This window comes from Pagrus pagrus (assembly GCF_965226575.1).
Source record: "Pagrus pagrus genome assembly, chromosome: 1".
Lineage (NCBI taxonomy): Eukaryota > Metazoa > Chordata > Actinopteri > Spariformes > Sparidae > Pagrus > Pagrus pagrus.
In genome coordinates, this window is record NC_140185.1 from 31,721,609 (window position 1) to 31,748,422 (window position 26,814).

General features: G+C 43.2%; 1 protein-coding gene across 2 annotated transcripts in view; it reads right to left on the minus strand.

Annotated features, from left to right (window-relative positions):
- The window catches only part of cd276 (CD276 molecule), a 68,851-nt gene that overhangs the window by 21,274 nt on the left and 20,763 nt on the right, over positions 1-26,814 (minus strand). For both annotated transcript variants that reach the window (XM_084348995.1, XM_084348994.1), the window contains exons 4-5: positions 25,289-25,585; positions 764-901 (exon numbers count right to left, since the gene is read on the minus strand). In XM_084348995.1, coding sequence (XP_084205121.1) covers positions 764-901; positions 25,289-25,585 — 435 coding nt within the window. The remainder of the gene's footprint in view (positions 1-763; positions 902-25,288; positions 25,586-26,814) is intronic.

Consider the following 26,814-nt stretch of genomic DNA (forward strand, 5'->3'; position numbering starts at 1 on the left):
ACTCTGAGCGGATCTCATTACAGCAGAGCTGGTGGCTCTGCACTATCTATCTCATTTCAAAACTTTTTCTCTTTGCACTTGCGGCGATCCTCAGCTATTCCGCAACGCTAATTACTGGACCCGAGTAATGATGTTCCTCTTTTGCCGAAGATATGTGTCCCACCATCCGAGATCCTGCCTATACGCATTAAGCAGAACTCCCTCTGGATTCTCAAAGTTCCTTGAGCAGTTAACATCTCATCACTGCTTTCTGCTCTATCTCTCTCGCTCTTCGTCGTGCCTCCCACATGATCCGGGCAACACGTCGCAATTATGCATATCATCTACTTGCTCACTATGTGAAGACTTTAAGGAGGCCTTCTGCATTTTAATGAAGGCCCTGAGAAGGGTTGAAAGGGCCTGAGAGCATGATAGGTTAGCATTCATTATTCAGCAAGCCCTTGAACTGTGTACGCAGCAGGCCAACACAGCACAAAAAAAAAAAAACAGAAAATCATTTCATTACTTTATTTTTTTTCCTGCATACAGCTCCGAAGTTGTCACTGCTCTGAGATTAACTTTTCATATTGCCCCTAATGAAGGCAAGACAGCCCCAAAACATGCTTTTATCTAACCTTGAGGATTAAACATGGATTTCCTAGCGAGTTATCGCCAATGAATTGTACTCTTGTAAGAATATACACACACCGCTGTTGAATTTTCACAGTCACCTCTCTCCCTCTTTTTTCCCTCCCCTGTTCCCCATCTCTTCCATTCCCTCTACCTTCTCTCCTGGCCTCCTCGCAGCTCTCCTTGATCTTCCTGCGGCAGACGGCAGCCAGGGCAATGAGCAGCACCAGCAGACACACGGCCAGGCCAACAGTTACCCACAGAGCCACCGGGGGGAACGCGATGTTCTGACCTGAAGCAAAGGGCAGAGGGAGAGGAGAGAGAGAGAGAGAGCCTCATTATTCACTCTTGCAGAGCTAAAATAGAAGCACAACTGTCACCGCTGCATCCATCACCATTATTTCACCATTTGACAATTTGGCTGTTCGAGTTCGTCCTCATAAAAACCCTGAATTATCCGGACCGCAGAACTACTAAAGCACAACATGATGACACCGATGATGATTATTGCCATTATCATCATCATCATCGTCTCCAACCATCATCGCCGGCGTTGTCACATCATCGCCGAATTAGGTTTGACTTTCAGCGTGACTGTCAAAGGAAACAGAAACGAGCGTGAACCTCTTGCTTTGTGTGAACGGAGCGAGAGCTTCTTTACCAGCGTCCAATTAAGACACTCGAGTCTTTCAATTGAGTCCAGATGGCATAAAGCTCACCAGTCGCAAAAGACTGTGTTGTCGTTTTCACTGAAACAGCATTGGCACAGCTTATAGAGGATGTTGGCACTAACTGTCCCACCCCCTGCCTTCTGCTACGCATTGCTCAGATGTCTGAGGATCTGATGCGTTCGCTTTAATATTCTTTAACACGTCTAAGATATTATTATCATTATCACTCTAAACAGGAATGAAAACAAAACAATTAGAGGTATATTTCAAACATGAATATGCTAAAAAAAAAAAGCTCTAAATATTCCTACAGAAAATCTTTTTTCATTTTTTTTTTGACGAGTACAATGATATCTACAGATATCTTTTGGACAGCTTAAAAAAAAAAAAAAACCTTAGGAGACAATTAGACGTCAAAATAAGTGACAGTATCTTGGCAAACTGCAAACTGATGAGGAGAAATAAAAGGACAGCAGGACAAAGAAAAGATATCAGAGACATAGCCAAATTTCCCTGGGGTATTCAAACTGAACAGAGGGAGAAGAAAAGAAAACAGCCGAGCCACTAAATAGCTGTGAGCCTGGCTGTAGCACAAACAGGCCTCCTTCAGAGAGTGCCCGCTCTGGGCAGATAATAATAATACACACAGAGAAAAAAAAGAAAAAAGCGACTGAAAAATGACTGGCATTGGAAAGAGGAAATGATGAAGCATCTGTAAGGACTTGGCATCAGCTATGAAGACAGGCAGACAGGCTATAATACAGCCCAGCCAAGATGGAGGGCAAATAGAGGCATCCTTGTGGAGGTGATGAATTCTCAGATGGAAATCCAGTCCATCTGATGCTGAGAAACAGATGTACCCGATTGTCCCAAGAAACTGAGTTAATGAAAGGCCACGCAGGGCCGTAGAGGGGAGGAGGAGGGACATGTGCTCGCCAATGATAGAGAGGGGTCATTTAAAATATCTGTTCAGCCTTCATTCCGCGGTTGTTTTTAGACATGCATGCTTGGCACCGCTCCGGGGATGCCAGAGTCCGTCCAACTGACGGTCACTTTGCTCCAGACTGATATTTCTCAACAACTCATGGATGGATTGCCATGAAATTTTGTACAGACATCCACAGTCCCCAGGTGATGAGGCCTAATGACTTTGGTGCTCACCTGACTTTTCTATTTCAGCACCACTATGAGGTTCATATCGGACATTTTGAGTGAAATGTCTCAACAAGAACTGAGGACAAATCATAATAACTTCGGTGATCTCTTATCTTTCTTCTTGCGTCATCATTATCATCATGCTTGGAGCTAATTAGCAAATGTTAACAAGCTAAAACACTTCATTAAAATGGTTAACATTGACCTGCGTAACATCAGCATGTTAGCAAGTGTGTTGTGAGCATGTTAGCATGGTGACATCAGTATTCATCCTTGGTTAAACGGTGGTAACAAATCAAAAAGTATCACTGCCTCCAATGTCATATAGATGCAATAGTTGCTCAGGCAGATGTTGCTATGCATTTTATGTATTTATTTTAATATATGTTTAAGGTCACCACAGTCTGTTGAACCATGTATATCTATTTCTATTTCAAGAAAGTCTCTCAGTCCACAAAGACTCTCTTGTACTGCTACTGCAAAGCAGGATAAACAACCAAATGTCACAGAGAAAGGATAAAATCTGGAAAGTCAATCTTGTCATTTTGATGAAGCTGCGCATGCCTCCCCAGGCTAGCCATGACTGATGATGCTGTGGCTCGCTGTCCACCGAGCCCTTCACTCTGTTATATTTAAAGAATGGCCATCTGAGAGCAGCTCCGTACCAACGGCACAAAACCACGAAACATGTATGAAAGACGAACACTCATACACGAGCCCGTAACGTCTCATTAAATCAGAAAAGTAACAAATGTGTCCAGCGCTTAGTGACGAGTAAAAAAGACACGGCGCTCTTTGTTTTCCATCGTCTCTCTCATTCTCTTTTTACTCTCGCACCTTCCCACCGCGCGCTCCCTCCCTCAAGGCAGACTGATAAAGACAAATGCCATAGTCGGCTATCATTGCTACGCCAGGGCCCAAAGGGCTGCAGGATCATATTTTTCTTTTTCTCTTGTTTGATGATGTGATTTTGTTTTCTTCAGAAATAGATTTGTCTCTAATGGCTCTGTTTACCTATCCTCTCTTTCCCCTTTTCCCTATTCCCTCTGTGCAAGGGTAAGGATGGAGTGCTTTGGGCTGCACTGTCACATTACCCGGAGTCTGCAGACTCAGACTTAAGAGAGCTGCACCAAACACAGCAAACTTCACTTCACACACTCGGCATTTTTTGGATGCCATGAATATGTAGCACGCATCAAGACAGACATAAATAATAGCGGAAAATGTGCGTCTGTAACGAGCTGACATGATATGATAGAGAGTGAAACAAAACAATCTTAATTACAGACCTAAATGCCACACGCTCACCAGGGATCCTGTCTCTATTTACATCCTTCCACTTCACTCATTGTAAGTTGACTGGTAAACATAAAATGGATAGGGGCTGAAGTACGTACCCTGTCAGCGCACATAAAATGACACTATAAATATACTATATCTTTGCATTTAAGTCATTTATTTTACTACCACGTGAAAGCTTAGAGTCGAGACAAAATTCTGCACATTTCAGCACATTTAAACTGCACGCTGCGAGTTTATGAAGGTTTTTATTGCATTCTGTATGTTTGCTGTGTCTTGATAAAGCTGCACTGGTAACATTTTGCCACTGTCAGCAGCCACATGTAGTGGTTAGAGTTTGCTGCCACCATTTTGCACGAATCCTTCCTGATTTATGTACTGTGACATCAATAATCTAAACATATATGTATCATATGGTTAATGTGCATTTATGTGTCTTATTTTGATTGCTATGTGATCCGCAACTTATTAGCTTCTGGTATTCTTGTTATTCATATATAAAATGTCCCTGCCACATGTGTGCCGGCGCCAAGAAGGTCGACACCTTCTGTGTGAACTTGAAGAGGACTCACACATTACTGAATGATTCAGCAGGTGGTCACAATAACAGGAACACCTGCACCATATAATGCAAATCCAATACCATGACCTGCTTAAAACACTCATACTTTATTGAAACTGTGTCTGAGCCACTGAGTCAACACTGTGGCACTTTTAGAGAGACTATAAATGGGGCTGTTCTATTATACTCTATTATATATTGTACATATAATGTCAGCACTATCACATTTTCTAAATTATTTATAATGAAAAGGGACTACCGGTAGCTACAAATGTACCTTCAATTTATGTTTGCAGCACTTTTTTATAGGTGATATCGACCACACCTGGAGCCAATCCTCTACTGTTACTTCTTATAGGTGGTGCTTCACCGTAGGTGTTTGTGTATCATACAAGGCCACAGCAGACTGCTCAGGTAAAAATAGATATTTAATGGGGGCAGGCAAGAGTATGATAAAACACCACCTCCATATGGAGCCTCTAACACAGGGCACATCACCAGTGAGGAATGAGGCTCCCCGAGTCTCAGGAAGACACTATAGGGGACTCACCGGGGGCCAGCTTAGGTATTGTTTGGGCTTCAGTGAATGTGAGAGCCAAGATTTGCAGGCGTTTTTACAAGCCTGAGTGTTTTCTTTCCAGCACCTTTGGTGGAATAAAGTGCTCCTAAGACTCCCTTGCCTGTCATCTTGGTTCTGCAATGTGAAGACAGTGGAGATCAAAGCTGCTTTCTCTCCAACTGTCAGCCCAGTTTTACCTGCCTAGAAGAAACCTAGCCTCTTAAGCTGTGACCAAAGGAGAATAATGTCCCTTGACAGAAGGATGGCTTCGGGCTAAAAAGAGCCTCAAGGCTCATTGTAGACAAGCTGGAGGGATGAGGAAGAGGAGAGGAAGAGTCAATTAGGTTTTTCTTTCATTGTCAGGATGAACAACCTGGCCTTATTCTGCCTGCTCGTGAAAATAGAGGAAGAGAGTGGAGGAGGGCCTGTAGAGGAGTGGTGCTGATCACAGAAGAGCGAGGTGGACCAGGGGCTAGCCCAGGGGTTGAGCAGCAGCCAGGCCCAGCCCTGCTGGAGGGCCTATACAGCCCTGGAGACCACAGAGGCACAGCCAGGCCCCAGCACATGAAATAGGCTTATATATCTCTCTAAAAATGAGTCACATGGCAGAGATAAAGACATTCATTCAGACAATACAGGGAGGCAGGGAAGAAACCGTAAAGTGAATGAGATATAAAACTCAGTGAGACAAAACAGGAGCTCACGCTTAAATCACATTCACCCAACACTGGTGAGGTGATTGATACATACTACCTCAGCAGAGTGCAAACAGGCACGCAGACATGGGTGATTTAAACTTTTTTATTCAGTTTCTGTGCACCACCGCCGATCTCACAGGAAGGAGATTGGCAGAAACAACAACAGCAGTGCTAATGGAAAGAAGATGGCCTTGGTGTCAGAGGACACGGATTAGCCGGAATGAAAAACATGAGCATGAATATTAGGATTACACTGAACGAATGACTTTGAATTTGTTTCAGCTTCAGTTTCAATTAGCGTCCTTTATTATCAACCTCGAAGGTGTCCATCAAAACCTCCGAACCCTCCCCATTCAGCCCCAGCATGAAAAGCTTGTGACTGCACAGGCACACCAGCTGTTCTTGCTATATTTCTAGGGAACACCTCTCCTCTCTGGGAGAGGGTGAGAAGCTCACTTGTAGAAGGAAAACTTGGCAAACTGAGATGGATGGCGACAGGTTTTTGTCCTGTCAGCATCTTTGCTCTGAGCCTTCTCTCCTCTTTTTGCATTTCAATAAATTGCTTTTCAGTGCGCTGCTACCTCACTGTCTTATTGGCATGCAGGGAGGCAATGTGCTCGTCTCTAGGACGACCTAGCGCCCATTTACTTACACAATTTGTCTGACATTATTGCCCTTCCCTTGACGCCATGGGCTCGTGGCAAACACGAGTGTATGATGTGCAGACGTGCACATTAAAACAGAGTAATGGCTCTGCATTTATAGGAATAAAGTTTCTAACAGCCCTCTTTTTTTCTCAGCAGGAGGACTATAAAAGCCATCTGGTGGTGGTGGTGGGGGGGGACACGGTGAAGAGTGAGGGGGAGAGTAAGGTGGATGAGTTAGTGAGTCAGTGAAGGTTGGAGGGATGGGGCAGGCGGGTGAGTGACCAAGCGACCTAAGCAGGTACGAAAACAAGCAGGTGAATGCGTTTGTGGTTTCGCAAGCAAGCAGGCACTGAGCTGGTACCTGTGTGAATGCTGGACTGGGCTGGAATCACAATGAAGTTTTGGTATTAGTCCACACTCGACTCATAAGCTGTCTCTCAGACATGTCAGGCTGCTTCTGACCTTTCTCCAGTGGAAGGTTGGCTCACAGTCCAAAGACGCTCTGACTTTAGTGCAGCGCTATGGACTTAGAATGATGTGTTGGTGAGGTAAGGTTACCTCCTCCATAAAATGAGTCAGACTTTTATCTGATTGATCCACAGGTGAATATTCCCCAGCATCCAGTGGTCACACACTACTGAGAAAGGCTACAATGAGACACAGAGACGGACTGAACTTGAGTTGCAATTTGCAGGTCAATGCAGGATATGGATGTGGATCATTGCAGTTTACTGCTACAAGACGAGACAATAAGGCCTGTTGGAAAATGAGCGACTTCTTTGCAATGACAAAAGAAAGTAAACAGTGTAGATGAGGGGGATCTTACTTACAAAGGCAGCAAAAGATTTTGTGGCCTAGGTAATCATTTGTCCTTGAAACTCTTGCTATTGAGGGAACGCTTTTTGGGGACACTGACATGGCTGGTTAGCTTGTCTTGTTGTCAAACAATCCGTCAGATTATACTTACTATTTGTCAGCCGTACATGTTACTGACTACTGAATTTTGCTAGCATAGCTGAGCCGAAGCATTCTATGAACTGAGTAGACTACTACTCACACATTGCTGCTGAATCGATGTAAGGTTCATCCTATTTACTGGAGTAGTGGACAATGTTTCCATTGCAGGAGAACCTTATGGGATTGTAATGATTGTTGCAGGTATTAGTCAAACCCTCAGGTGTTGCCAGGGAAACAGGGTTATTGCTTGTGTAAAACTTCATATTTTGATCACAAAATCATGAAAATATAAATCAACGGTCTTCATATTTTTTTCTCTGGCAAGAGACCATGGTATAAAGTGCACGTCGGACCGTACTGGCCTTCAACTCGTCCATTGATTCCTGATAATGGACACCTCACCGGGTACAATCCCTTACTCACTTTAGGATTACTTCAAATGGAAATTCCAAACCTTTGCACAACTCGGCTGTGACAAAAAACCTCCCACTGAAAGCGAGAATATGTCTTTTATATGGCAATATGGTATTACCTTGATGCACATAAAGTGAGGAGAAATTGCAGAACAGTCACGACAAAGATGTTTGAGGTGAAAAGATTCACACTGCAAGAAAGATTTGAAAAGTTTGCACGAACGTTTGCACACTGGAAAATGGCTGAAATCCATCGTTACTGAGAAAACATTGTAATAGAACTGTATCCATTGGAGAGCCACCTTCAACCCGTTGACCTCATGTGCTTAGCATCAATGAAGTGCTCCAACTATGTCTTTAACTTCTTGTCCACACTCTCAGTGAGGACGTCTTGTGTTGTGTACACTGACATCCACTGCTTTTGATCTCCCTGCATCTGTACTTTAGTTTGATAATATGCAGTTTATAATATAAGTGTGGAGGACTGACAGAGCTGGAAGGAGATCAGAGACTTCCTTCAACTGCACTGACAAACATCAACCTCAGCTTTATGGTGCTCATTAGATGAGTTCTACCGCACAGCGCAGGGATCAGCTGGTCATGTTGCTGGTATAGTAGTCACGAAGACTGATCAGAATGTGTTGGTATTTTTGTTTAATTATGTGTTTGTGATTTCTTCCTCGGTTAGTATGCTATTACACATAGTAAAGTTCTCCTTGACATGGGCTTATCGCTATGTAACAGGCTGATTGTTCAAAATTACATCATAATGTTAATCATTTAATAACATACATCATCGCACAGCTGAGCAGGCTGTAAGATAGTTATCGCTTAACGTAACTTCACACCAAAGATCTTCTATTTAGTCGGATATCTGTGGTGTGTGTGGTGGTGAGTTGGCTGTGTGAACCATTCAGGTCTGTGACTCTTGACTCGGGTTTACTATAGTACTACAAGTTAAGACACAAAGCAGGAAATGGAGTAAACTAAAAAAAAATGGGTGGTTAGCATGAGGTCAATATATCCGTGTGTGTGTGTGTGTGTGTGTGTGTGTTTATGCACTGCATAATGTACACACTCATAAAAACAAATGAGTACAACTGAATCACTGAAGAAATTTCAATAACTTAACTACCTGGAAGCTTTTTGTGTTTTACCCTACAACCAGACCAGCAGTATGACAGTCACTGACGTTACTGGGAGGGAAGCTGGGGGAAGCTAAGTCACAGGTACATTTAAAGGGATGATTGCAAGTCTTACTCAGATATGCCAGGGGCAAGGTTAGAGTGATTTTTCTCATCTTTACAGTTGAAGGTAATCCTATACCCAGTAGACTGCCTAATTAGCTGAATACACAGCTCAGAGCAAACTGCATGGTTGTCGTGTTAGCAAAGCAGAGGCTACGTTACAGGCGGAGCGGGTGTGAGAACGTGTAATGGCTCTGTGCTGGAATATATAAACAATGGCCTGGAGGGGAGGTGGGCAGCATAACCAGAATAAACTCAACACCGGTGGATATACGTGCCCTGATGTGGATTTGGCTCCACCATTTGTTCTGGTACAGAATGGATTTTAAATGTCACGTCAAAGTGCACCGCGAGCATCAGCTTACTGCGTGTTAACCAGTGAGCATACGCTTCCCTTTTACACTAAAACAAACGCACATTTGCATGCCAAGGAAAGGGCGGGTGAAGAAATGGAGTCAGACAGCTCAATGGAGACGGGAGCGAACCATGAGGAAATATGTCAGCAAGTATGAGGAATGTTAGAAAATGTGCTCCAGCTGTGACACAAGTAGCGGTGCGATGGTGTAAAGAGAAAAACCACAATGCGGACATCGTTGCGAGAGTCCCTGTCTCAACGATATGACAAGTCAGCAGTGGAAGGACGTGGTGAAAACACAGGATCTGTGGTACATAAGAAAAGACTCAGAACATTTCAGCCTGAAACAGAGTCCTGAACAGCTGTGATGAAAAAGTGAAGCAACAACACAAAAACACACACGCAGCTGTGCAGTGTAATAAGCTCTTAATTTCTACCTGGTATGAAGCTCTCCTCCACAACTGCTGCAAATTATATGAACAGTTAATTGACCATAACTTTAACTTCAGGTAATAAATTGTTTCTATACCAGAGTCTGTCCTGCATCTGAATCACATTTGACTGAAGTTATAATAATAAAAAATACCATAATATACCATCATTATACTTCGATATAAATTTCATGTCATAATGGCCATCCCCAGTCACAGAGAGGGATGAACGCAGGTGACAGTACTGTCTCACATATTGGTCTTCCCACCTCATCTCACACCAGCCAGGCTCACTCGCTCTCTCTCAACATCTCCCATGTCCCTTCCAGCCCCACTGGGGCCTCAATTAAAAACTCCTCTGATGTCTAGTAACTGACAGAGACTCCATCACTTCCACACATCTCTCTCCACTGAGAGTGGCATTAAGATGTTGGAGGCAGAGTGGACTATTGATTTTCTTCTTCTTTTTTTTTTTGTCTTTTGGTTGCTCCCATTTCTTCACCGGGCCATCTACGCAATGCAGGCGGAACTTGGGTGCAATACTCAGTTTACAGCGTTGTGTTGTCTAAATTTTTAATTAGCTTTAAAATTGCCGGAGCTGCCTGTGAAGATTCTGAGGAGGAGAGGTGTAGGAGAGAATCACTAGTGACAGCCACCAGTACCAAAACAGACTATCTGTTTTGTTGATAATGCCAAATAGAGGCGCTAACAGCAGAGTGACAAGGGCAAATAGGTATGACAGCGCTAAAGAGCCATTTGAAACAAAGCGATCCTGCTGAACAAACCCAAACTCCCCCTGAGCTGCATCGGGTTCCTCTTAAAGCACTATTAGTTTTAAGCCACTCATTGCAAAGAGCAATATTATCATCTAAACAAGCTGTTATGGAAAACATATTAGCAAACAATTTACACATCAAACATACATGGAGCATAATTAGCATTGATTTGCAGTTGTAGTTCTGGCAACCCAGACATATTTCAGTCAATATTAAATCTTTTTTTAGCTCTATTTTGGTCTCCACCAACTCCTGGGAGAAACATCTTGCTCTTCAGCTGCAAAATGCTCCACTATTTTCACCAGCTAATGGCTGATGTTTTCAACCTGCCATTTGGTGCTAGCTAAGTAGTGAACATTGGGATCACAAGAGCTTTTGTTGCTGAAAAACAGCTGCCTGCTACTGCAGCTGTAAAACGACACAGATGAGAGCGGTGAACCAAACAATAAAGTTGTGGGTACGAAAAACCAAAACGATGAGCTGAAAGATGCCAAAACGCTCAGGGTGACTGCATAGTTGGGTGAAAGTTCTCTGTTGGTTTGTTATTAAGAGCAACTTCTTTAACATTACAATTATTCCTTTAAAAACATTCATTAGTGCAGCTTTAAACTGCAGCCCAGTGTTATTTTTTCAGCGTGTATTCGCATGCTGCTGGTTCGGAAATGACTTTATGTAAGTGATAAAGTGCACAGATGAAAGCATAAACAGGGCTCATTACACATGGAATACTTCAATGACACATAGTGACAAATAGTAAATAATATACTACTGGAAAGCTGCGCTAACATGGTGGATGAGCCACAACCGCATAGTTCTATTTCCGATGGCTCATTGCACCAAGAACAAACTGCAGCTTCAAACTCACGGCAGACGTTCTGTGAAGTGCGCACCTATTGCTGAAACAACCCCTGTGTTACATCACTATAGTGCAAAGTGGGTGAGAAATATCATCCAGGATATGAACTTTAACATGACACTTATTGAACCATCCATTCGAGTGTACCTTCAGGTCAGGAACACATTCAGTAGTTGCACCAGCTTTTGTAATACGTCTTTCACATTTGGTTTCCGTCTCTCTGGATTGCTGTGAATCAGTGATGGGACAGCTAAAGAGCATCTGCGTGTAGGCCTTGTATCCACTGTAGTGTGCTCTAGCTACAAAATTGCCTTATCTCCTGCAAAACTTTTCGCAGTCACTGTTGATTCTGTCTGATTTAAAGTATCAATGTTTGTTTATGAAGAAACAAACCCGTCGTTCAAATCCACAGGAGCAGCTGCTGTTTGCGCGATAACATCTCTGAATACAAAATGACAGGATGTAAGCTTTACCCTATATCACAAAGCAATGTGAGCTCTATCCCCAAACATTAAAGAACTGCCTGGGCCTCTTCAAAGAGCGCTGGTTCTTAGTATGCTTCTCCCACTGCAGTATTACTAGGAGAATATATAATGACAGATTTTTTTAAAAGACATGTCTCTGTATGTCTTTGCCTAGGGCTCTCATTATAAAACAGCATTTCTCATTTTCCTCTGCTGCACTCTTTGGTGGCTACTGGAGAGACAGATGAATATTCTCAAAGCACTCGAGCTAAGCCGACCTCAGACTCCGGAGCGGGTCAGCGCAGTCCTGTTTGCCGTTCATCTCGAGAACAAAAGCAAACCTCTTCACATGATTACACTATAATTTGCTTAGCCTGAATGCAAATAAATACAAACACTGTTGAAACCACGCAGTTGTTGCTTTCAGGGAGGTCACAGGTCAAGCTTAGCCATTGAATAACACCCCGAACAACGTTTGGTCACTTGTTAATTTTTAACAGGGGGATGGGCCCAGTGGGGGTACTCCCTGCACCCACACCACCCACGGATGCACACACAACTGTCCAACTCAGGAGGCTGGTGTGGAGGGGTATGTCCAGTAGCAAGGAAAGTATTGAATCATAGGAATATTATTGGAATACCACAGGCGGCAGCGTGTATCTACGATCCTCTCACTCTTAGTGACTACACATCGCTACTTGTCAATTTGATTCGCTTTCTCAGCACCTGCACACTCTTTGCTACTAGGAAATAAAGAGGGTGTGCTGCAGGTTAACAAGAGGGGTTCATTTTGGTCATTTTGCCAACAGGGGTTACAGCATGCCTCCTCAGTGCCTCTCAAATTGCCTAGTGGATACCATTGAACTGGAAACATTGAAACAGCTCGCCTGGCTTTATGATACTCTCACTCTTCTGCGACTCGGTTCTTCCTGGTCAGTTTGACCAAAAGGCTCACTATTCCACAGTATATAGGCTACAATATAGTATAGAATTGATTATTTATAATGCAAGATGAAAATGACGGAGGGATATTGCTACTTAAGCATGACGGACAGCGCCATTGCCATCGCCATCGCCATCGCCCAATACACAGCACAGTTAGGCCACTGATATTTCAGAGCCATGGTTGGATGATAACATCTAACTTGCACAAACCTCAGTCACATAATGATAAAGGAGTCCGGCAAACTAGACTAGAAAACATCTTCAACTAAATAACCCACTCTGCCCCTGCACTCTGCTATGAGGGGATGGAGAGCGGGGATTGCAGATCAACAAGGGGGATGCATTTTGGTCATTTTGTCAACAATGCAGACGGCAACATCCTTGGTGCAAGCAGGGATACGGTGTCTTATTTGAGGTAATTTCTCAGAGAAGATCCTTACCAACAAGCTTCAGACTCTTTCCATACCTCCACTCTTCTGCTCAGAGAAATAGAGAACAATCTATGAGGGTAATTTCTGAGAAAGTGGCGGGCATGTGAGTGGGAGAATGCCTAGTTTAAATAAATCAAAGTCTGAAACCACAAATAAGACAGGAGGGACTTAACATAGTTTGTTTTTCTTCACATTTTTGCATTACCGTTCCTCATCTGGAGCTTAAATGGCTGAGGTCTATATGCTAGCACTGAGATCCATTGTGACATTTCAAAGATTTTGAACTTTTTAACACTGAAACATCTTTGTGTTTGTCCATTAATGGCTCAGCCGGATCAATAAATATAGCTCCTCTTAGAAAATCTGGTCATTTACTGAGTTTAAATCAAAACAGTTTCCTCTCCCACTTATGATTGTGTCTGAAGTTCTTGTAAAAATACCTTGTAACTTCTCAAGTCGGCAAAAGTCTTGTTATTTATAACAGAAATTACATGAAAATGTAACATTTATGGCACATTTACTTTCTGTTTTTTTTATTGCAGTCATTTAACAAAGGCAAAAGGCTTCTCGGGGCTGTGCCCTGACAGTTCTTTTAGAAGAGTCCCTAACAATGCCTCTAAGCTGTTCCAAAATCACTGTCAAGTACAGCTTCTCTTGGCTTATTGCTTAAATATACTTTGTATCCTTCCAGCACTTTTAAAATATGATATCTTGGACAGACTGAAAAAAACGACTCTGTAAATCTCTCTCTCTGTGGAATATAGCTAATCACAGTCTCACAACTTGTGTGTAGCTAAGTTATTTAGCCTGAGAAAATGCTCAGCCGCTGGCTCAGAAAAGGAGTCAGGGACAATATGTTCATACCAATGTCCCACAAGGGTAGCAATTTCAACAAAACTAATATATTATGACTAAAACAAGGCTGGCTAATGCACAAATAAGGGCATTCGTTCTCTCACTTACAACAAGATAGCTACACTGAGGGCTTAGAGCGATGTGAGAAAGTTCTGACAAAGTCTGCGCGAGAATCAAAACAGATTAAACCTGACATTGATCAACCTTCAAGCACCTTATGATAATCAGAATATCAACAAGTAAACAAAAGTTACTTACACTGATCACAAACAACAAACAAATCTCATCTTTTATTTCTTTCTGTCTTGTTTTTGCCTCCTCGCTGTAAGCTTTGAATAAATAAACCCAGGAAAAAGAAGCAAAGCATCAGAAAAATAAGAACATTTTCAGATTTTTTGAAAGTTTGCATGGCAAAAAAACAAACCCACACTGGCTGCAGGATAGTGTTAAGCTGTCCTTGAAGAGGAGGTTAACCCCTAAAACTCTCCCGTGGAGCTGCTGAGTAAGTGGCAGAACGAGTGTGTGCTTGTTCCCAGGTGTGAGTGTGTGATCCAGGCCACTGCTATAAACAGCACGCATGCTAAGCAAGCATTTTAACGCAAATAGAGACAAAACTGACTCTTCCACTTGGACCATGACTTTGAGACAACAGGCTGCTATAAGGAGCTCGCAGATGTACTAGTACACCAGTTACTACTTCAAGACGCTGCAGAAGCGCTTAAGCAAGTCACATGTCCTATATGTCCACATGTGTGCAATGCATACTATAGACTCTGAACTGAATAGCAGCTATAGAAGAGGTGATCATTACTTCTCCCGGCAATTAGATCCTGACACTCTGCATTGTTCTTTTTTTAGTTACACAATAGACCTCTACAGCCCCCACTGCACCAATGACTTGGAGACCTTGAAGCAAATGTAGAAACGAGTTTGCCCTCTTTTCCTCCCTTTTCATCATATTTTGACACCATTGTTACGCGCGCTAGTGCTGTCTTTGAAGCTGTCTGCCCCTGCGCTTTAAAATGTATGATAAATAACAAGAAAATACTGGAGGAAACATTATTTAAGACATTCTTGTAAATCAATGGCAGATTTACAATGTGCAGGATTACAACTTGAATCCTATTTTACTCTGTAACCTTGACAGCTTCTTTCCCTGCTTTTGGAGTACCGGCACTAATTCTTCTTTCGTGGTACACAATACAAAACAGGACACACTTACTTTCATCTCTGGATGGAAGTCATCACTCTGCTGAAGCAGCACATATTTCAAACCCATAACCAGTTACATCATCGCGCCCACAATGTCATCACAGTGTGTCACGTGGCTTTATTGAGTGAAATATGGAGATCGAAGGACATCAGTCGTCTGCCTGCCTATTGTGTCATTGAACAGGTTTACACAGGACACAGCCTGCAGCAACATATTCAATATGTGGGATGCCAAACAAGATATATCACTGAAAATGGGAAATCCCTTTTAAGAGTATACAGGACATCAAAAAATGTGTTTTTACATGTACGTGCCTCATTTATCAGGTCAGACAGTTTTCTCCATCTCCATTTTTCACATAAAAAGATATAATTGAATGTGGATGTTTAATGTTATTGATGATGTAGAGATGGATCGATTATCGGCCTGGTCAGAATATCGGTGTCTTTTTTTGGGTCCTATTGCCGATAAAGTAGATTAATTTAAGAATGCAATACTTTGGCTCTAATGCAGCATCCTCTCTCTGTCTGTAAGTAAGAGTAATCAACACTGAATTATCTGAATCTGCAAAGTAACTAGTAACTAAAGTCATCAAATAAATGAAGTGGAGTGGAAGTATAAAGTGGCAGTAAATGGAAATACTCAAGTAAAGTATCTCAACATTGAAAAAGTACAGTATTCGTTTGGTAGCTAGTTACATTCCATCGCTGGTTATTCTTGTATATCGGTTCCAAATATCGGTCATTGAGTAATCATAATTGGTATCGGTCCTGAAAGAAACATATCGATCAATCCCTATCATGATATATTAAAGACATAATTAGAAATAATTCTTTTTTTGCCAAGAGTTCAAAGTTAGAGAAAATCTGTACCGCTCTGTCTGGTTAAAAGCAAAGAAAGAAAGAAAAGCTACAGCCAGCAACCAGTTAGCTTAGCTTAGCTTGGCGCAAAGACTCATAACAGGGGAAAAGGCTTGCCTGGCTCTGCCCAAAGGTAAGAGTAATTACCAAGATAGTTAATACTGGTAGGCTGATTTTTAGCCAAGCACGTTTTTTCCCAATTTTTCCCATCTTTTTGCGAAGCTAAGCTAACTGGCTGCAGCTTCATTGTTTGTTAAACGGGCAGATTTGAGGGTGGCGTCCAGTAGGGGAGGGCAGGCGTAGAGTGAGCAGATTGACAGGTAGTTGCAAAAGAGCGAGAGGCTCATAGAAGCAAACTGCTGCCTGTGCTATTCTTATAATACTCCTATAACATTTCTATGATCATTAACTAGCATCTGTACTGCTGAAAATACACCCCCAGGCCGAGCTTCGGAGGTCTGTTTCCCTGCTGGGCCCTCCCCACTGTTAAAAATGAATGAATCACCAACTGGTCATATAAAACTTCTCAACTAATTCTCCACCAAAAATCGAATAAGATAATTTCCCAAAATATCAAACTGTTCCTTTAAGTCATATAAAGTGTATCAGCAAACCTGTTAAATTAATTTTCCATTTCCTTTTTGTCTTGAATTTCTTGGTACCGCAACAAAGCCGTAGCATTTGTGAAATACTCTTGGCAGTTTAACCCTGTTTGGATTGCTTAACCCCTCTAACAACCACATCAGGAAAACGACCCGACATTACAAACGGCATCACTCTTCATCTGGTGCAGTAAGTGGCTGAAAGCATCGAGACAGATACATTACAGTAGATATGACAGACTCGCGCGGTGTGGGTGACCGAGCTGTCTCTGCCGTTGACAGAGACTTGCACTCACTGTGGCAACACGCGAGAGGAGGGCAAGTGATGAAATTAAACACAGTTGACAATATTAATAAGGTAAGAGGAGCGAGTTTGTTTCCTCGTGGACAGTTTGTCTGTAATGAGCTGCGAGTTGTCATGCTCCGGGGAGACAGGCGTGGCCACAGAGTCTGAGCCAGTGGAAAGATATTAATGCAACCTGAAGGGGGACGTGAGTCATCGCGAGCCGCTGTCCATTCAAACCGGTATCATAAGGAGCACGACCACAGCATGGCTTAATCACAGTCATTACTGTGATATTTGACACCGAGGTTGAAATAAAGGGCTCTGTAATAGGTGCGTTTCTTATCTCACAATGAGTCAGTGGGTGCTTACGTGGTTTCAAGTCAAGCTGTCAGCACAGAGGGAGGTGAGCGAGTCGAGCACTACGCCTGCTCCAAACTCCTCTCCTCTGGGAGGACCACACTCGGTCCGTTCTTAACTTCCATTTCACACTCGGTAATCAATTACTGGTCTCTGGAGGTATCGAAGAAAAGAGCTACCTATCCTGAGAATAAGCTAAATCTCTCAACGCCTCCTAATTGAAAACACATTATATCGCTAGACAATGCTCTTTGTGTGTAGCCAGCCACTAATTTGGACTGTTTGCATGCACAGAACAAAGCAATTTACTGAGGTTGCAAACACCCTTTGCAGGACAATAATTCATGGCGTTATCAGGTGCAGAGTTTAAACATCAAATAAACGGGCTGAATAACTAAATAAGCAAACTTTTGAAGGTGTGCCCAGCCGTTTGTTGGTGGCTATTCTCCCAGTGAGTCTGAAAAGCTGAAACTAATATGATTTTATATCGTGGAGCCAAGACTGATGCCAGACCTCCCGAAACCAATCCCTCTTACAGGATTTAGCGAGAGCTGTGTGAAATGTACACTGCAGGGCCCCACCGGTCCCGATGATAGTCCTTGCTGTGAGTCCAAATCAAAATGAACCCGATCAATAACAAAAGAGGGCTTTTGTACGTTTACTGCCGTCATAAATACAGTGTCCTGAAAAGGAAAGCGAGGGAGGACAGAGAGAGGCAGGTTTCCACCAGGCTGGGGACAGGCATAAAGATGTCAGACTGCTGTTTGTGAGAGGGTGGCAGTGGGTATCATGGTTTTGGGAGCAAATATGACTCCTGTGTTTGATCATGTTGACCTGGAGAAGATAGGAGTAAGCTCAAAGTGTATGCTTGCATTTTTAGAGACAAAAAAACAACAGTCTGTTCGCATGCACATATCCGCACATAAATGTCAAACAAAAAGTCTACAGCTCATCATTCAGGAAGAAATACTACAGCAAAGTGTCTTTTAATTGCAGCAAAGAAAAAGCATTTGCACTCCAAACCAATGCAAAAAAAAAACTTTAAATGCTAAGAAGTCAAGATGGCAGAGAGGGGACTAGAATAAAGGGGAAAATAAATCCAGGCACAAAAGAGAGGAGCTCATTTTATCTATCTGATCGTACCGTTCTTAAAGAGCAGTGCACAGAGTAGAAACTGCCCACCACTGACTCCAACTCAACAATCCCTCAGAGTCGCTAACAGTAAGACTGGGAGCATGACAAATAACATTGCCCGGGCCATAATACAGGGATAAAACTTCCTACACTGAAGGCCCACAAGAGGACATTCAAACGTCTTAGAGCGCTGACAGCGGCAAGTGGTCCAGCCGAGTTAATAATCCTGATAGGAATTAATGTGCTTACAATGGTGCCACTGCTGCCTACCTGAATTTATTTTACATTGTCTACATTACTTCATCCGTCTATTCAGTTGTTTTCCCTGGCTGGCTTCCTGATAACACAGAGCACGCATTCAGCAAGAGAAAGAAGGCCTATTTGTGCACTGGACACTAATTAATACAGTGCTCCGTCGGGAAAGTTGCCTGCTTGCTGCTCTACTGACAACAGATTCATTTATACTGCTGTTTTCTGCTTCTCCGAAGGCTCTGTTAATTGCATTTAAATTAGCCCTTATTCAGTAAAGAACAAGGACCGGCACAGGGGTTTGTTTGGAAGCTGGAAGCAGAAACAAGATTTTTTGCTATTGCATACGACACATACTACCCCAAAGTTGACAGACAGAGCTTTTGATGAAAGATCCTATCAGAGAGAGGCACAAACACGCTTGTAAAATACTTCATGAATAACTGCAATTACTGCATTTTCACCGCAACTGTTACTCTAACGAGAGAACCTTTGAACCAGTCAGATCACTGCATCTTTTCTGTTTGGCCCTTTGGCAATGCGAGTACAGCGATGCTTTCACTCCAATTTAAGACATAGAAGTGTTTCAAACTGCTACACGAGATTTTCAAAGATTCTGGAGCAAACAGAATAATATTTATGACAGTACTCAGAGAAAACACTCATTGACCAACTTCTTAGAAAACAATAGAGGAATGAGCACGGGAAGTGTTAGTAAGCCGTGGCAGGTAGCTATTTAGATAGCAACATGATGTCAGGCTCAAGCTCTGAAGACATAATAACAGAGTCAGGAAAAAGAGGGCAAGAAGCAAGCTGGCACACACCTAATGAAGAATAGAACCTGCTTAGCGTAATGAATAGCTGACTGCTCTCACGTAGACCGTTTACCATTAGCACCTGCATTAGATTCCATCTCCACAGTAAAGGTCAATGTTTATATAGCAATTAAAGTTGTTTTTTAACCTTGATTTACCCCGGGAAGGTTGGTTTAGCGTGCGTGTGCTTCGCAATCATACAGTAACAAAAATTCTCCTCTGGGAAATGTGTCCCACAAAAACAGTGTTGTACTTGGAGTAGAGAAAGTTGGATTAGAAAAGACTCTGGAAACTGGAGGGATGTGACATCAAACAGAGGTAGTGTTTGAATGTGGTATTAGTATAAGAAGTAAATCTCAGCGACAACGTGCATTTCATGTTTATTCCTGCACAAGGGAATAAACATGGAATAAGTGACCATGTTAAGTCATGCAAAAGGGCCTTTCAAGAAGTTGATTGAGTTGCAATCCTTTAGAAAGTGTAGACTTCAGTAGATTTAGGGGGGATTTATACTAGCAACAAAGCTGGGCTGGAAGTCCTATTAGACGTTATGTTTCATTAAAGAGGTCATATTATGCTAATTTTCAGGTTCATGCTTTTATTTGGGGGTCCTAGTAGAATAGGTTTACATACTTTAACTTGCAAAAAACACATTATTTTTCTCATATGGTGCATTACTGCAGCAACCCTTTTCACACTGTGTCTTGAACGCTCCGTTTTAACTACGGACTGAGACATCTCGCCTCTGTTCAATCTTTGGTGAGAGTTGCACATGCACATTACTTAACGGGCAGGATGTAGCCAATCAGAGGCAGAGTAGGGCGGGTCATGCCGACCCCGGTAGTGTGATCCAAAATAACACATCACTGTCTGTATTAGTGAATTGTTCAAAACACTGCTGTGGCAGATATTCATTTGATAAGAGCACTGCAACCATCAGACTGATGAGAGTAGACTCCTGGTCTTACCTGATGGTCAAGTGCCATCAGGTAAGACAGAAGTAAGTTAGTATTTAGAAAACAAAATAAGACCGAAATTCACTGAAATATCAAAATGCTAAAATTTTGTGCCCTGTGCTACAAAAATAAAAACAGCATCTAAAATTTGAAATTTCTACTATGTCCATAAACTTGTCTTGTCTGGTCTTTGCCAAGGGATGGAAGGAAGCCCACGCTATCATGGGGGAAAGCGAGCCAACGACACACAGACAGGGCTGAGACTGGGAAAGAAATCTGGGATCCTCTCTCTGTGAAGCAACAGTGCAAACCACTGAGCCAGTGTGTTGCCCAGTGAAAAATGCCAGCTAGAGTAACATTCAGCAAAAAAGTCTCTGCCACCACGTGGGGTGATCTCCCTCCTCGTCAGCGAGTCCGTCTCCTGCCTGTCAGGCCGTAGTGCCACAACTCTGAGCTCAGCAAACGTTTGTGTCTCCATCTTGCTTTCTGTCATCCACTTCTCACCCCTCCTAACCCTGTCTCCCTAGCTCCCCCTCTCTATCTCCCTGCCTCATCTCTCCGTCTCCTTCCTTTCCCAACTCTATATATCTCCAGCCGCACACTGTTCACTGTAAATGCTGCGCCAGCAGAGCGATGCCGGGGAAATGGCGCCATCCTCATTGAGAGAGCAAGCAGACGGAGTGGGGGTGGTGCTGGAGGGGGTGTTCAGCGACAGGCCCTGAAACCAAGCCATCAGACAACACACTGCAGCAATCACACAGCTCCAGTAGATGGGCTACATAGCTAAAGCTCCGCATTCAGAAAAGGATCAGTAAAAAATGATAGGATATAGACTCTTGATCCCACAAAACTCCAGAAACATTACTCTTTTTTCAGGAGAACAAAGAGGTCACGATGGGCTGGGAGTGAGAGACAGTGCAAGCCATTAAAGACAGGTGGAGGAGGGGGGAGCGGTACACAAGCTTGCTGGCCAGGCAAGCAGACAGGCCACGGTTCATTTGAGGACTGAAGCTGCTCCCTTCCATCATTCGACTGTTCATTAATACCAGCTGCTCCTATGGGTCTCCCCGCAACTAAGCCTTGCTGCACTCTGCAAAATCTATCAATATCCCAGCAACACAAAAACACTGCCTGCTCCAGAGCTCGGCTTAAAAGCTGACCAGAGCTCCACAGGGCGTGTTCCCAAAAAAAAAAAAAAAAGAAAATAAGCGTCTCTGAGATGCCTGATAATAGTGTGCATGTGCAGTGTGCATATATTATTGACAGTCTGGCGAGGTAGTTAAATTGCTGGTGACTATAAAAGAGGTAAGATTAACATGGATGACTTAACACAGACTCTCAAAGTGGAGCTTGCCAGCCCACATAGTGTTCTGCTCAGTGTGGGTAAAGGGTTCATTTTCTCAAAATTAACCTTGTCAAACTCCTGTTCTGCCTGGGGGAGATTTGTATTACTATTGCAATTTTTCAATCAGAGATTGAGGAGAGTGTGAAATTTTAACATGCTTGTTCGCTCTCCACCCCCCCCTCCTCCTTTTTACTCTGTTTTTTTTTTTTTTTTCCCCCACTCGCATCGTCCATTTAGAATTTTAAGCAGATTTCACCCATTCTTATAATAGGATTCTCCACTTCCTCAGTGTGGTGTGCAGTAAAGTGTATACAGCGAGAGAGTGTGTTTGCTGTATCAACTCAAGCTCGGCACGCTCCGCACTCATCTACTCCAGCAGAAGAGTTCTGCTGGGTCAAAATTAATTACAGAAGCTGTTAAGCACACACCAGCTGTTGTAAACAAATGCAAATACATTTTCATTTCAAACAAGCCCCCTTGTATCGCCGCGCACAAAATACTGTAAATCTTCTGTGTGTTTACTCACAACTTGGGCCATCATCGAGCTGTGCTGGCGTTCCTACAGAGAATTTACTCTTTTTCATGTACATACAATTGCTGGAAATCATGATCACCACTGTTTTTAATTGAGGGTTTTTCCCGGTTTATTTGCGGACAACAGTTGCTCTTTCTGCCATCGCTCTTTTAATCTTCACTTCCTCTCACTTCAATAACTCCGTTGCTCCTTGGCCAGACCTCTTTGTTGTCAGTCTGTTTTGCTCTTGGGCACTTTCTTTGACTGGGCCTGTTCAGACTGTTTCCTTTATTGTTTTTAGTTTGGGGAACTACAGGACCATGACACTTCGACTAAAGGAAATGGCAATCAAAGTTTATAAAAGCAGCTCTAATATTGAATTTGATCCTTCCTGTATTAGGGCTGCAGCTGACATCCGTTCGCTACCATTGTCGATACATTTAGTTTTGCCAATGTTCAATACTAACTTGTGCCTTCTCACCCATTTGGTACTGGTATACAACTCAACATTTGAACTTACTGTAGTTCCACCAAACTTGGCGAAGCACAGAACAAAGTCGAGTCAACCACATGAATCATTACGTCAGCATCTGTTTTTAAAGAAAATAAATAACCTTGTGCAACAACACTTGCCACTTTTGCTGCCAAAAATACTGACTGTGTTCCTCAATTGTCTACAATTGGAGCCAGTAAATCATAATGTTCCTTCTTTGGGTGAATGTATGAACCAAGACTCTCTAGAGAGAGAGAGAGAGAGAACAGCATTTCCTCAGCTGTGTTCTTTTTAACCTGATCAGATGCAAAACAAAATAAAATTTAACTTGGTAAGCTTATTTCTCAACTTACAATAAAGGCCTCTATCTAAAAAGAAGTGCCTGATTTATGAGCAGCTGGTTGGCTTCGTCCCTCTGAAGCATTAAAGATTTCGACTCACCGTCAAGCCAAAGTGCACGACTGCAATTCACAGACCTTTTTCTGAATGAATGACCAATTTAAATCTTTGACATCAACCGCGAATGAGTCTTTTATACGACCTGCATTCAAATCCAAACTCGGGCATTTGAGTTTTTCTTGTTAAAGCGATCAAAATGTAGTCACTGCATCCAATGCCACTGTTACTGCCTTTGAACACAGCTCAAGTATTTTATTGAAAAGTATAAGAAATAAATGTTGAAATATTAACACCATTCATGCTGAGTCACAAACTGGGTAAGATAAAAATCTGCCATAGAAAGCAACTTCTTACGTAATGGACAATTTTAAACCGGTCAATATTCAGGTCACCAAGGAGGAAGGTATCCTTACCTTCATCTGTCAGTGTGTCTAATGTTTCATATCTAAATGCATTAGAGCTGGGCAGCCTGTAACAACAACCAACTACAATAGGCTCTCAGTAGGGACGGTGAATCGGTAGCTGTAAGTTCAGTATCAACATCAATATCTTTCCATAGTTCAACTGAAATGTCTTCCCTGAATATAAAATGCTACTCTGCCATCATAGCAGTCTCAATCTTTTCTATATAACCTAAATCTTTTCGACAGGCAGCTGTGAATCACCGACAGTATTGTGCTGGTGTGTTTCCCTCAGTGCTGACATTGTCTGGGAATCTCATGAACCTTGTTTCTGAGGCTGCATACATTAATGTGAGCTAAGACCAAATCCTTCCATGGCAAACTTGATACCAAAGATGTAGTTTTGTTTTGTTTTGTTTTGTTTTTTTGGGTCACTGTTAAATAACGACTTGTCTGAGTCATCTCCCCCTGAAAAAAGACAAAAATACATGACCATCTAAAATTACCAATCCAGATGACTCAATCAACATTCCTCCAAAATGAGAAAGTGTCTCGTCTGTTGAGGGGAAATAGAGGAGACGAAAAAACCGACATCAAAGGTAATAAAACTACGATATCTATTTCCTGGAATAGTGCAACAATCCAGCAAAGGTCGAAGGGTAATAGCAGCCACAGACTATTTTAACACTGCTACCTTGCAGTTATATTTCATTCTCGCCATGTGTTTAATACCTTTCCACTCCCCCAATGGTCCCTCTGACTGGTTATCTGTGCTGTTTTGAAAGAGGCCAACCAAACTGTTAAAAGGCCACCCTCCCTCAGCCGTCCAGCAAGCCTGCCCTGCCAATCGGCCATCCTGTTTCCAGACAGCACAGTCATTTCCCAGCCCAGTGGAGCAGCACTCCCTGACCTCTGCCTCGACCTCCGCCTCAACAGCCCGAGCTCCAGCACCAGCTCCAGCCTGGAGAGCAGACTTGGGCCACCTCTACTTATTTATGAGCCATTTCACACAGTGCTGCTCCCATTAGAGACCCAGCCTTGGCCCACCTTTACACGGCACTCTCCTTGCACTTAACACATAAGAGTACACCAGTGGTGCCAGGGGGGCATGGGCGGCGGGTGGTGGTGGGCGGGTTGAGCAGACCATTAGACCTATCACACAGGTACTGTCACACTCCCGGCTCAAAATGATGTCAAACTGTCAGAGAACGGGAAACATATCAATCTACTTCCTGGTTATCAAACATCTCCTGCAGAAACCTGCGAGGAGACCAATCACTCCATCTAACACAATCTTTTATAACTGCATTGCCGTTTGAAATATGTGATGAATAGCTATTAAGACTTTCCGCAGGGAAATAATCACCCACTGATCTAATCTAACGATGCACAGGAACTGATGGGTTGTGCATGTTGAACCATAATTGGGACATTTCATTGTTTCTTATTCGTTTTGTTGGAGCTGAACTGTGGGAAACAAGAGAGATTTCAAAAGACGGAGCAAAAAAAGTTCGGTCTCCACAGCATAAAATGTGACTGATGGATTGATTCTCAAAACGCATACAAGACTTTAATAAGAAACTACGCATGCATGACTGAAAACAAGATTAGTCTTAGCTGGTAACATTCAAACACTGCAGGAAGCCGGTGGATATTAGCTTGTTTATGTTTAGGTTGACAGAGTTGACTGAAAGATGTAGAGCTGCTTATAGAGAAGGAGAGATGAAGACCCACCTGTGATTGTGACAAAGGCGTAGCCCTCCTCGCCCAGTAGTGGGTTGATCAGCCGGCAGCTGTAGGTGCTATTGGGCTCCAGCACGACTGTCAGCACGCTGGTCATACTGAACAACCCTTCCTCATTGGCCACCAGGGAAGTGGTGATATTGTCCGTCAGGTTGCGCCCGCCCCCATCCTGCCATATCACGTCAGCTTGAGGATAACCACCGTAGGCCACGCAAGTCAGGGCCACCGCATCACCCGGCCGCAGATTGGATTCAGACTCCAAAGTCACTACAGGCTTGGAGTAGGAGGCTGAAAAACGGCACAGGAAGAGGAGAAGGGGGAGGTGGGTTGAGGATTCAGGCAGGGAGGGAGGGAGGAGAAAAAAGAGGTATGGGGTGGGTAAGAGTGGGTGAGGATAGGGAGAGGATAAGGGAGCAGCAGACACATACTGACTTCAGTTAGATGCTCTGCAGTGAGAGTCACCCTGGGAACTGTTTGACATGATTCCCATTAAATTCTTAATTATATTTAGGGAGCTTAGCATAACACAGTGCTTAAGATCCCACAGACACAGACAGCATCTGTGGCACATCCTGATGTTGCATCCCTACACTCTAACGCTGCTTCCTCCAGAGAGCTACAGCACCGAGCCACTCCCAGAAAGGAAATACGGTGCAGGGCGGGGGGGGCGGAGGTGGGCAGGCCTGGGAGAAAACTGGCAGGCTCAGAGATTTGGGACGACTCAGCCTATGGCATGGAAAAGAGCCTGTATGGGGTGGAGGTGAGGGGGTGAACCGTCAGCCTCGGATGAAATCAAGTTTCCCCGATCCCTTGAGCTCAAACGGGAGTACAGAGGTGGCGGAGAGAGACGCTGCTGTATTCCCAGAGCCAATCATTGCACAGCAAACAATGGGGTGGAGCTGAGGGCGAGATAAAATAAGTTTGGCTGAGCTGCTTTTTTTTTTTTTTTTGAAAAGTGGACCGAACACAAAGGCGGATTGAGCGCGGTACGGCACTAACTTCCCCAGCTGTCCATTTGACTGACAGGGAGAATTCCATCGAGGGCTCCTTTCATTCGCTCGCAGCACAGCATGAAGGAAGTCCACAATGTTAACTGTAAATGCCGGCTAAAAATAGAACATCTATAAATCTAATGCATAAAACGGAACCAATTTGTCACTGTTGGAGACACTGTTTTTTCCCTCTTCCCCAGCCAGGAGAATAAAAAATGTTGTTCATTAACACCGCCTAATGCACATCCATCCTTTGAGAATACAGGAACAATCTCACAGCAGATATAGAAATGGGAGAAGGGGGGGGGTGGGGGGCACACAGTATCATTGTAAATAAATAAAAGGCCCTCAGCTGTGAAGGTGGGCGAATGTAGTCGCGCCGCAGAGAAGATGTTAGCGCCGGGCTGATTGACCGTAACGACAGCTGATAATCAAAGTCAGCAGATATTGACCATGACAGAGACCACAATCAGCGCTTATTGACCAAAACCAGCTCAGCAGCCCCGAGGAAACAGTTTATAACCT